Raw genomic sequence first — 12777 nt, 5'->3', positions numbered from 1 at the left:
ACAGCTGCATCACCAAAGCTCACCCCGGCACAGAAGACAGCTGGCAAAATCTGGGAACCTGCAGCCGACCACACAGCCTGCAGTCAGCTCAACAGGTTGGAGAGTGTGTTTTCCAGGTGGCTCGGTTGGTCTGAGCCTCTTTCAGGCGGCTCTGGTGGCCTCTGGTTCCTTCCAGGCCACTTGACTGGTCTCAGGGGTCTCCTTTGCAGCTTGGCTCCTCTGAGAACAGATCCTCTCAGCACCCGCTCCTGTTTACTGTTGGGAAAGGCGGAGCCTAGTGAATCTGGTCGGTTTCAGGGACTTCCTGAAGCTATTTTGAGTTGTTTACTGTCTGAAGGAGCTTGCCTACCTGAGAGGAAGCTGCTACACAATGTGAGAGCTGAAGCTAGGAGGATCATCCAGGCGCCACCTCTTGGCTGGGCCCCAGGCACCAAAGCATCCCTCCACTTCGGCACCTCTGTCTACACTTGGTCGTTTCTGTTCTCTCCAGGCGGTGCAAGGAAGGAGCCCCTTGCCTAGCAGGAGTCAGGCACGGACTATCAGGGAAGGAATGAGGGGGTCTATCCACAAACCCTTCCAGGAAGCACCACGGCGGTGTGGAAGAAGTGCACCATGCCTGGACCAGAAGTGATGGGAGTGTCTGAGTGTGGCTGAGTTGGAAAAAAGGCTACGGGTGCCACTGAGGGAGCTGGACTTCTTGGGGTAAGAGGAGAAATTGGAAGTGGGGTCCACACCAGGACTCCTACCCTTAAGTCCTCAGTGGTCCTTTTATGACGAGCTAAACTCAAGGCCACCTGGATCGTCGCTGTTGGAGTCTTACCTGCAGACTGGGCTTTGGAAAACCTTCCTTCTGGACTGGAGTGTGACTCAGTGCTAGAGCATATGCCTACAAATGCTGCCCCCGGGTGGTTGGCCAGATCAGTGACAGGGATCCGTGGGCTCTCTGGGCTTTCAGAAGGAACACACACTGCTGTCCTGGCTAGTTTTATGTCAATTTGACACAAGCTAGAGTCATCTGAAAGGAGGGAATCTCTACTGAGAAAAAATGCCTCCATAAGATCCAGCTGTAAGGCATTTTCTAATTAGTGATGGATGGGGGAGGGCCCAGCCCATTGTGGGTGGGGCCAGCCCTGTGCTGCTGGTCCTGGGTTCTATAAGAAAGCAGGCTGAGCAAGCCGCTCTCCATGGCCTCTGCATCAGCTCCTGTCTACAAGTTTTGCGTCCCCGTCCTGACTTTCTTCAGTGATAGACTATGATGTGGAAGTGTAAGCCAAATAGACCCTTTCCTCCTCAAGTTACTCTGGATATGGTGTTTAATCGCTGCAACAGAAATCCTAACTAAGACAATTGATAAAATGTCTGTCTTCACTTCCTGCCCCTCGCCTCACCTCCCTTGGTCTGTCAGTCAAGGGGCCGCCTCCCCGGGAGCCTGCGGTGTCCACCAGGAGGCAGCACGGGATCGTGCTCCGGCTCACCTGCCCACGCAGCTCTCCGGAGCACTGGGGACCCAGCGACACAGTCCCGCCCTCCGGCCCAGGGGAGGAGCTGGGCAAAGCACAAGACAGTCAACACCCCACCGAGGGGCTCAGATGTCCTCAGCAAGCACTCAGCGGGGTCCGCCCCTTCCCGTGTGCATTCGCCTGTTCCCTGGGCGACAGTCAACAACAGGCAGGACCGGAAAACACAGCTGGGCGCAGATGCTGCCCCAGCCTGGAGAGTTTCTGTCCCATCAGTCACTCTGAGCTCGGGATCCGGTCGGGGACCTTGTGCAGGCTTTCCTGGGTTAAGACGAGAGTCTCCATCAGTCTCTCTCTTTTCTCCCTTTCGCTCTCTCCAGTCCCCCATGGACAGCCAACACGCTGGGCTCCCCAAAACCACATCATCCGGGTACCGATTGCCCCCTACCAGGCCTCTTGCCTCCGTTTCCAGGGCCGGAGATGGCCCCACAGCAAGCAGAGGTCTTGCCGGTGGCTGCCAGGGTCCCGCAGCCCTGGGTGTGCAGCAGGACCAGCTGTGGAGGGAGCTCGTGGAAGCCGAGGAGCGAGGCCAGCGGCGTTGGTGAGTGTCCCGTCCCTGCCTCCCTTCTCCCCTAGGCTTCCCACCCCCCATCTGCCTCGGAGTCTGGGAAGGTGCTGGGCAAAGGGAGAATCAGGCCCAGACCGGGTCTGAAGCAGCCACATGACCCCGGGGCCTCAGTCCCAGCAGGGGGCTGGGAATACAGACCGAGAGAGGGCTCTGGTCCTACCTCCCATCTCACAGCAATCTCTCCAGCTGGACATGGCAGGCTAAATGGGAGGGATGCTGGCCTGGGGGTCGGGGTGGGGGGCCTCCTTCATGCCTTCATTCAAGGAAGGATACCCAGGAGCCTTTGTGGGCTGCCAGGGGAAGCTGGGTAGGTTTGGCCAGGGTTCAAGGGGGGGCCTCCCTTCCAGGACTCCAAGAGAAGCAGGTAAGCTACGCAAGGACAGTCCCTGAGCGGTATGCCCAGTGTGAGTTTGGAGTTTGGAAGACAAAACGGAAGTGTGCGGACTGGCTGGAGCACAGAGGGGAGGAAGATGGGCCGAGAACGACCGCCCGGGCAGCTGTGAATGTCTAGACGCGGGTTTTCCAGAGGCGCGCGCTGTCCTGAGCTTTGCACATGGTCGCTCTCCGGTTTCTCTTCTCCCCTCTTTTAGTCTGGCGGCAAACTCAAGGCCTTGTATGGGCCGCAGGCACTCTGCCACAGAATTCGTCCACATAAGCAAATGTCAGAATTGCCTTCTTCTTCGGGGCAGAGCAATATTCTGTTGCGTGGATATACCACATTTCTTTAAAATCCATTTCACCTCTCATGGTTTCCACATGTTGACTGTTGTTACGTGCGTCACAGCGAACACGGGAGAGCAGATTTCTCTTCAAGATCTGACTTCCCACCTTCCAGATAAATATTCAGAAGTGGAATCAGAAAGCAGCTCTATTTTTGTCTATAGGGACTACCACACTGTTTTTCATAATGGCGGCACCACTTTGCATTTCCATTAACAGTGTGCCAGGATTCCAGTTTCTCCACAGCCCTGCTGATGCTCATTGGTTGTTTTGGTGCCTTCTGGGTGGTCAGAAGTACAAGCCTAGGCTGGCAACTGGCAGTAGTATTGGAGGTAGCACGCCAAAACTATACAATCTGCCGCTGTCTCTAGGGAGATAGAAATGGGTTTGGAATGTGTTCAACTGTGCCTGACGTTATAGAGTTAGAGAAATGCTTTCAGGCTACCCGGGGTTTCCCTGTGACTACCTGACATCACCTGTCTTCTGCATTGGTTGTGGTGTGAGAACAGAGGAGAAGCACAGATACAGGCCATTCACCTCCCCCAAACCCTCAACATGGCCCCAAAACAGGAAGTGGGGTAAAAAAAAAAAAGTCTGCATGGAACAGGCAACTTGGAAAAAAAAAAAAACACTTCCCACCCCTCTGAACCCCCAAAATGGCTTCATTAAAATATATGTAGACTTAGCTGGGCAGTGCGATGCACACCTTTAATCCCAGAACTCGGGGGGGGGGGGGGGGGCAGAGGCAGGCAGATCTCTGAGTTCAAAGACAGCCTGGTCCACAGAGCACATTCCAGGACAGCCAGGGCCACACAGAGAAACCCTGTCTTGAAAAACCAAAAACGAATAAACAAAAAGAAAAGAAAAACAAAAAATTAAAACAAAAGACAAAAGTAAACTTGATACTGCAGAGATGCCTCAATGGTTAGGATCACTTGTTCTTTTTTTTTTTTTTTTTTTTTTTTTTTCCACTTGTTCTTCTTGCAGAAGACCCAGGTTCAGTTCCGAGCACCACTACCTAGTGTCTCAGAACTGCCTGTAACTCCAGTTCTAAGGAATCTGGCGCCCTCCTCTGGCCTCTGTAGGTACTGCACACACACGTTGCACATACAGACAGGTGTACACATTACACATAAATTCTTTACAAACTTTTAGTATGTAAAATTGAGGCCTAGCATAGTGTTTTAGTTACCTCTCTATTGTGTGATAAAACACCATGGCTGGGGCTGGAGAGATGGCTCAAAGATTAAGAGCACTGACTGCTCTTCCAGAGGTCCTGAGTTCAATTCCCAGCACCCACAGTGGTGACTCACAACCATCTGTAATGAGATCTGGCACCCCTCTTCTGTATACATAATAAATAAATAAATCTTTTTTTTAAAAAAAAAAGAGTGTTTGATTTGGGGCTCTTGGTTCCAGAGGGCTAGAGTCTAGGACCATCATGACAGAAAGCATGGCAACAGGCAGGCAGACATGGCATTGGAGCAGTAGCTGAGAGATCACATCCGTTTCAAAAGCCAACTGGGAATGGCATGGGCTTTTTAAGCCTCAAAGCCTGACCCACTGACATACCTCCTCCAACGAGTCCATATGTCCTAATCCTTTCCAAACAGTTCTACCAACTAGGAATCAGGTATTCAAATACATAAACCTGTAGGGCCATCCTCATTCAGACCATCACAAATGGTGATGGCTCAAGACTGTAATCCCAGCGTTGGCAAGGTAGAGACAGCAGGATCAGAAGTTCAAGGTTGCCAAGGGTGGCAGTGTACAGCTTTAATCCCAGCACTCAGAGGCAAAGGCAGGCAGATCTCGGTGAGTTCAAAGCCAGCCTGGTCTACATAGAAAGTTCTCCAGGGAGTGGTGGCGCACACCTTTAATCCCAGCACTTGGGAGACAGAGACGGGTGGATCTCTGTGAGTTTGAGGCCAGCCTGGTCTACAGAGCGAGATCCAGGAAAGGTGCAAAGCTACACAGAGAAACCCTGTCTCGAAAAAACCAAAAAAAAAAAAAAAAAAAAAAAAAAAAAAAACAGTTCCAGGCCAAGGCAAGGTCATCCTCAGCTACATAATGAGTTCTAAACTAACCTGGACTAAAACAGACAAATGAATAAATAAAGAAACTGTAAACTTGAAGTGTTAAACACATTTGCAGTAAGAAGAATTTGTGGAAATCACAAAAACAAGATGAAAAAAGCCACTGGTCACTCTGTGGGCTGCTCCATAAATACAACGTGGGCACTTGGCATTTATCATGGTTTCATAGCATTTGCACTCCTCCAGGGCGATATAAAGACTTAAAGATAATGTGAAAGTCAATCTTCAGAATATTCCAGAAAAAAAAAAAAAAAAAAAAAAAACAACTCACTCACATTCCTGTGTTTTCCTTTCCAGGGCTGAGAACTGGGGTTTCCTGAAAGACTACGACTCTTTGGTAAGGCAGCACCCACCCTCCAGCAGACTGCTTGCAGCATGATTATCCGGTCTTTCTTCATTTAACTGAATTTATTGAGTACCTGCTCTTTGCTCTGTGCTGGAGTGAGGAATAGAACAAGTACGGTTTAAGTAATTCAAGGTCTAATGGAAAAGAAAATATTTATATAGAACATTAAGAAAATATTTACTCAGCTATGTTCATAGCAGCACTATTTGTAATAGCCAGAACCTGGAAACAACCTAGATGCCTGTCAATAGAAGAATGGATGAAAAAAATGTGGCACATATACACAATGGAATACTACTCAGCAGAGAAAAACAATGAAAGCATGAAATTTGCAGGCAAATGGATGGAACTAGAAAAAATCATCCTCAGTGAGGTAACCCAAACCCAGAAAGACAGTCATGGTATGTACTCACTCATAGGTGGATTCTAGATATAAAATAAAGAACAATCAGACCACAACCCATAGAACCATGGAGGCTATATATATATACATGGAGATCCCTAGGACGACTGTGGCTTATGATAAATTTCAGTTTTACTCAATTATTGAAAAAAAAATAGCCAAACGAATGGAAACACACGAACTATGAACCAAAGGCTAAGAGGCCCCCAGCTGGATCAGGCCCTCTGAATAGGTGAGACAGTTGATTGGCTTGATCTGTTTGGGAGGCAACTAGGCAGTGGACCGAGTCCTGTGCTCATTGCATGAGTTGGCTGTTTGAAACCTGGAGCTTATGTAGGGACACTTGGCTCAGTCTGGGAGGAAGGGACTGGACCTGCCTGGACTGAGTCTACCAGGTTGATCGCAGTCCTCGGGGGAGGCTTTGCCCTGAAGGAGGTGGGAATGGGGGGTGGGCTGGGGTAAGGGGAGGGGGTGGGAGGGGGAGAACAGGGGAACCTGTGGCTGATATATAGAACTGAATGGTATTGTAAAATAAAAGGGAAAAAAAAAGAGGTAAAATTTAAAAAAAAAAAAAAGAATATTTATATAGAACATTTAGAAAACAATTACCCAGTTTGTTGATTTTATTAAAGATATCACACACACACACACACACACACTCACACACTTTTTTGGTACGTCTGTGTGAGCGTATTTCTATGTGTATGTTTGTATATGCAGTTGTAGGAGAGAAAGGGGAAGCTGGAGGGATGATTGTTCATGATGTGGGTGCTGAGAACTGGACGCTTGATGTTTAGAGGCTAAACCACCTCTCCAGCCCTCCGAGTTTCAAAAAATAAACCAGGAGCTGGTACCTGCACACATTTACTCCCAGCACTCTGAGAGAGGCAGAGGCAGCGCATCTCTGTATTGTCCGGACCAGCCTGTTCCTTACAGCAAGTAGTAAGCCAGCCAAGGCTGCCGAGTGTCTCAAAAACAAAACAACAAAACCAAGTGGCTCATTTGCCGCTAAGACTTCTTGCCTAGTTGAGGAGTTGAGGAGTCTGCTCAACTAGGAGGAATGTGTGCCCCAAGTGCCCTGAGGAGAATGGACTTGAGTAAACGCTCTGAGTCTGCATCTCCAGTCGACCCTCCACCCTGCCCGAAGTGGATGTTGTCAAGACCCTTTCTAGCTCCCATTCTGGGTTCCAGCTCCAAACCGGGATGTGAGCATCCAAAGAACGTCTCAAACACAGTGCACAGGTTCTTCATTTTCCCACGGCGCCCGTGACCTGAGATGTCTCCTCTCCTCAGGGAAATAAGAAGGAGCCTGAGGAGCTGCCTGCCGATGTCCCTTCTTCTCAGACACACTCCCCAGCTCCACGAGCCGGGAGGTGGGCAGCAGGGTGGACACGCCCCTGGGGAGAGCCCTCACGCACATGGACTTCTTCTTCATGGAAGGCACTCGGAAGAAGAAGCCGGAGGATGAGCTGCAGCCAGTGTAGAGATCTCGGTGGACCGCAGCAGGTGGGTATGGACTGCACCAAGCCCAGGCAGCCCTCAGAGCGTGGGTGGGTACTCTTGGCTCAGTCCCACATGGGACAGGAGGAGGATTCCAGAAACATTCCAGGACCACGGAACCTCAGCCCTTCCAGCTCCGGACCCAGGGATGCTGGAAAGAGAATCCAGTATTAAGGCCAGAGCATCTCTGACGGGTTCAGTCTAACCTTATAACCATGAGGCTGCTCACAGCTCCTGCCTCTGTCATCTGTCTGTCTGTCTGGGGCATCTCGGTCGGCCTGACTTCATGCATTGGGAGGAAGCAAGGTGAGCTGGTAGTGCACAGCCTTGGGATCTGACCGGAAGGCTGCAGCCTTCTTTCTGGGAGTCTAAGGTCAAAGCGGGGGGTGTCCTGACCAATCCGAGATCACAGAGCTAGGTGGCGCAAAAGTCACCAGTGAGTGCAGTCAGGCGTCAAGGTCATACTGTGGCCGCATCGCATGACCTTGAGTTGGATGGGTAGAGAAGGAACGATTAGGGGCTCGGTACAGGTGCAGCCTGTGTTTCTGGTATGAGCATGCTGTATGTCACTCTACCCATGGCCGCCGCTGTCACCACCTCCCAGAGAGCTATTTCTGTCCGAGTAAGAAAGAGAAGTCAAGACTGGGGCTGGAGAGATGGCTCAGCCGCTAAAAGCATACGCAGAGGATGTATATACACATACACATAATTAAAACAAAGCTAAGACCAAGTCGAGCTGCAGGTGGCTTGTGCACACTGGAGAGACTCATAAAGACTTCTCTAACCTGTCTCCTGGGACATGGTCCCCAAGCCTACAAGCACAGCCACTTATGGACAGTACAGCACCAGCCCATCTCACCCTTTTTGTGGGTATTTTCCTCGCTATCCAAGAAGCCTGGATGCCAAGGCAAACAGTTGGGGTAGCCTGGTCAATTCCCTGTGATGTCTGGCTCAGGGCAGCGATACCTCTCCAGGCCTCCATCTCCACAGTTAGAGGATGGGCAGGAAAGGGAAGGAGACAGATCGCAAGGCTATCATGGGGGTGGGGGAGCTGTTCTCCAGAGCGCATTGATCAGCAGGAACCATAAAGTACCAGAGTGCATTGGTCAGCAGGGACCGTACAATGCTTCTCACCGACTCCTTTCCCATCCACAGACCTTGGCTGGAACACCATACTCGGAAAAGATCTTGTCTACATATCTCTCAGTTTTTTTTTTTTTTTTTTTTTTTTTTTTTTTGGACCAACAGGTTCCTGGGGCACAGGATTCCCTCTGCTCATCTCCAGAGTGCCAAGGCCAACTGAACCAAGAAAGCCTGAAGGAGAGTATGGCATGCTGCGTCTGCATGAATCTGCAGATCACAGCCAGCCCCTCGTACCCTCCACCCCACATACCACCCCCCACCCCCCACCCCCGCCTCCCAGTCACATCTTCAGGCTCTTCAGGAAGGTACCTGCTGTGGACCAACACCTGTCTCCCCCACGGGCTGAGGAAATGGAGATGGAGGATCCAGCCACCAGCATCTTCTCTCTTTGGGACCAGAACAAAGAAGGCTGGATGAGCCAGGCAGCCTCCAGACCTAGGCACGGAGAAGTGGCACCACTCCACGGCATCACCGGAACCCCCTAGGGAGCTTTGTCTAGACAGTCAACCCGGCAGCTCAGAGCCCACAGTCTGTCTGGTCAGCACCAGGGGGTCCAGAAGGGGCGAGGCTGGGCAGCTGAGGACCACAGCAGGGCAGAAGGAGCCCTTCACTCCCGATCGCTGCATCTCTGAGCATCTCTGCCTCCATCTGCTCCGTGGCAGAAGCTGCCTCTACTTCCAGTGACAAGAATGACCGCCAGCCATGGAGGCACGGAGTGACTGTTGGGCATCTTCCTGTAGTAGACATGATGAGATCATGTACAGGGACACATGAGCCAGCCCGAGAGGTACCAGTCCACCAAACAATGTGGACACCAAAATGAAGGAGAGTAGAAGGCCAACCCCAGCTACACCCGACTCACATGCACACACACACACACACACACACACACACACACACACATTATTAAAAATAATTACATTTTCTAAAGTACTGAACTCTTGAGGATTGTAGAATAAAGAACCAAAATATCGCCATTTTAGGCCTGACACTCATAGCTAATTTAGGTGTGAATTAGTAAAGGCCATAGAAACCTTCAGTTAGAGATTCCTAGTCAATAGAAGGGTAGCTGACGTGATGCACCTCCCAAAATGACAGTCTGGAGACACGAGCTGTGTCACCAAGGACAGAGACACATCCTTGTCACTCTGTGAAAGACAAGGAGAGCTGAGGCCGGGGCCCAGGTTAAAAGGCAGTACAGTCCAAAACCTCGGTCCATTCCTGGGTCCGTAGGGAACACTATGGGGGTAAATGTAGATGACAGACAGACAGGGAGTTGCATCAGTGTCATACCTGTCAATCACTCTGTGGTGGCATAAGACCCAGCTTCTGAAACTGAGCTGGGGTCAGGTAACTGTGTGTGTGTGGGGGGGGGTCTGCAAAAACTTGGTCACAGTAAGTGTTTTGGACATGCAGTGACCAAAAATTAATTCAAAGTCCAACGCATAATGGACTCCAAATGTTCCTGGCAGTGCTGGCCAGTTGTTGTATCATGTGACTTCACCATAGCTGTGGCTCTGAACATACAGTGTGTGTGATTTGTACTGAGCAGGCTGTCACACCACACGACTTTAAGAGACTCATGGGCCCATACACACACACACACACAGCATGTGCTGCTCTACTTGACTCAAGTTTCATTTTTTGAAAAAAGGTATTTGGCTTGCGGCTAGAACAGTGTCCAACAATTTCTAAAATAGCCTTAAACAGACTGTGCCGTTTGGTGTTAGTTATTTCTGTAAGGGCAGTCTCTGTTTTGGCAGTTATAAAATCAAAATAGCAGAGGACTGCAGAGATATAAAGAGTACTGGGAGGTAAAGAGTACTGAGAGGTAAAGAGTACTGAGAGGTAAGAGTACTGAGAGGTAAGGAGTACTGAGAGGTAAGGAGTACTGGTTGCTCTCCCGAAGGACCAGGGTTAGGTCCCCGGCACTCACATGGCAGCTCCTGATTGTAACTCCAGTTCCAGGGGATCCAACGTCCTCTTCTGGCCTCCCCGGGCATCAGGTATGTTTGTGGTACACAGACATCCATGCAGGCAAAATACCCACACACATAAAATAAAAGTGGAATTTTTTAAAAATTTAAAAATTAAATAAAAATATCAGTCAACTCTGAAAAATGTTGAAAATGTCCTACTTTCTGTCTTATCAAATATTCGGCCAAGATTTAATTCTTTATGTAAACATAAACACAACCACTTCAGTATGCGAATTGACTTTCATTTTAAATAAATTCTAAAATTATGTGTAAACCAAAGAATTGTTTAAAAATAAATTTATTTGATTTGCAATCAGCTGGTGTTTGATTTATACAGTTTTTTTTTTTTTAAGTTCAAGGATTTTTTTTTATTAGAGTTTGAGAAAATCAGAGAGCAGGCAAACTGTAAATCTTGGAAAAAGGAACCATGTCCTTTATTTAGTAAGTAGCCACATGGCTGCCAAGCGCCAGTGTGGTGTAAAAAGTGGGGGAGGGGAGTGTCTGGGGAAGTGTGCTTCAGAAGGAGACAGAGGTGGAGAACCCAGTGTCTGGGGAAGGGAGGGACCCCACGTCTGGGGAAGCTGCTTCAGAAGGAGACAGAGGTGGAGAACCCAGTGTCTGGGGAAGGGAGGGACCCCACGTCTGGGGAAGCTGCTTCCGAAGGAGACAGAGAAGGAGAAGACAAAGGGAAGACAAACTTCAGAGCCAGGCTGGCTCTGAACGTGGCTGCCTGATCACACACACCCTGTATGTACATCCTCATCCAGAGTCACATAGAACTGTCTCAGGTGAGAGGGGCCGTGAGGGGAAGGAGTTTAAGAAGCCCGGATGTAGACACTTCTGCTCCCAGGATCCACGCTGACCGGCTTAGCCACGTGGGTGATGTCTACTGCACAGTGGCCAGTAGCGTATGTGTAGGACATAAATAAGCCACATGAAGGTGGAAACGTCAGCTATTGCTTAGCCTATGTGACATCCCTGCGGGCTTAGGCGGTTGTTTACGTGTGTGGGATTTGGAGTCCTTTTGCCTTAGAGTTCACCCTCAAAATGGAACACCCTGCTACTTTGTAAAATGGAGTTACTCAGGGTAAGGCCGAGCTAGGAGGCTGTTTGCTTTACACAATGTGGAGTAACTCAGAGAAGAGCTGGCTGGATCGGATCTCCATCCTCCACCACGTTTCTTAGGAGCAGAGTTATCTGCTGATGAGCGACATAGTGGACACACACACACACACACACACACACACACACACACACACACACACACGGGGGGGGGGGAGAGAGAGAGAGAGAGAGAGAGAGAGAGAGAGAGAGAGAGAGAGAGAGAGAGAGAGAGAGAGAGAGAAGAGACCCTTCAAAGATCTCTCTCTTGGGAGAGAAGCCTTCTTCCACGGGAAGGGTGAGGGTTTTGGTGAGGACTGAGGAAAGGCTGAAGGTGTGCTGGTGTGTGGCTTACAGCACAGAATTATCACGGACTGCCTGTGTGTGTGCGTGTGTGTGTGTGTGTGTGTGTGTGTGTGTGTGTGTGTGCATGCATGTGTTCAGTCTTATAGCCTAGCAATCTCCAGAGGAGGGAAAATGACCCCCTCTTCCAATCTTGTACCCAAAGGGCGGGGCCCAGATTTCCTCCTGGGGAGATACAGGGAGGCACCAACTCACCTCCGGCAGGGCTCTGACAGAGTAGGAATCTACCCGATCAAGGTCCACCCTGGTCACCCAGTGAGTTTACTGGGATTGCTTACAGGAACATAACTGAGGTAGGGCACCTGCCCCACGTAACATGGGTCCACCACATAACACAAGACAATGGCATCACTCGCTGGACTCAGGTTGTCCCTGCTCCCCCCCCCCATGAAACTTAGAGACAGCTACTGTTGAACAGTTTATAAACACTGGAGAGGAGGGGGTCCTTGTAACACCACCCACCCACCCCCACCTCCCAAGGGAGGTCTCCAACAGGTGATCTCCGTAGCCCTCACTCCAGAGAGCAGGGATCCAATCTGGAGGAAACAGCATGCACGACAACACCCCACTTCTCAATTACCTATTAACTCCTTGGAGGACCCGAGTTAGATCCCAGGACCCACCTAAAAAAGTGGGCCGTGTGTGTTTGTATTCTCAGCGGTGGGGAGGTTGGGAAAAAAAAGAGGATTCCCTGGGGTCTCCTGGCCAGTTAGCCTAGCCTGTTTGGTGAGTTCCAAGCCGGTGAGGGCGGACAGTGACAGAGGAGGGTGTCCATTGGTCTTGCGCAAGCGCAGATTCGAGCACGTGCTCACGCGCACACAACAAAGCCCTAAGAATAAAAATAAAAAAGAGGGGGGAAGGAAGGAAGGAAAGAGCGGGTTCTCAGATGGTACGATGGAACAAGCTTGTAATCCCAGCGTTCGCCAAAAGGCGGAGGAGAAAAAAAAAGAGAGAGAGAAGTTCAAAGTCAGTCTGGGTCACGTGGGACCCCACCTCAACCCACACACTATTCAGTCCTGGTACAGCGGCACACACTTGGAA

General features: G+C 50.1%; 1 protein-coding gene across 1 annotated transcript; it reads left to right on the top strand.

The window, feature by feature from the left end:
* The first annotated feature begins 1539 nt into the window (after positions 1-1539).
* C22H2orf50 (chromosome 22 C2orf50 homolog) lies at positions 1540-8365 on the top strand. Its single transcript, XM_028877682.2, is given in 5 exon segments — positions 1540-2058; positions 5199-5238; positions 6944-6983; positions 6986-7156; positions 8306-8365. Coding segments are annotated over 4 exon segments (444 nt in total). The 5' UTR covers positions 1540-1843; the 3' UTR covers positions 7135-7156; positions 8306-8365.
* The last annotated feature ends 4412 nt before the right edge of the window (positions 8366-12777 follow it).

The sequence above is a fragment of the Peromyscus leucopus genome, chromosome 22 (assembly GCF_004664715.2).
Source record: "Peromyscus leucopus breed LL Stock chromosome 22, UCI_PerLeu_2.1, whole genome shotgun sequence".
In the NCBI taxonomy this organism is placed as follows: domain Eukaryota; kingdom Metazoa; phylum Chordata; class Mammalia; order Rodentia; family Cricetidae; genus Peromyscus; species Peromyscus leucopus.
This window is presented reverse-complemented; position numbering and strand designations above follow the sequence as displayed.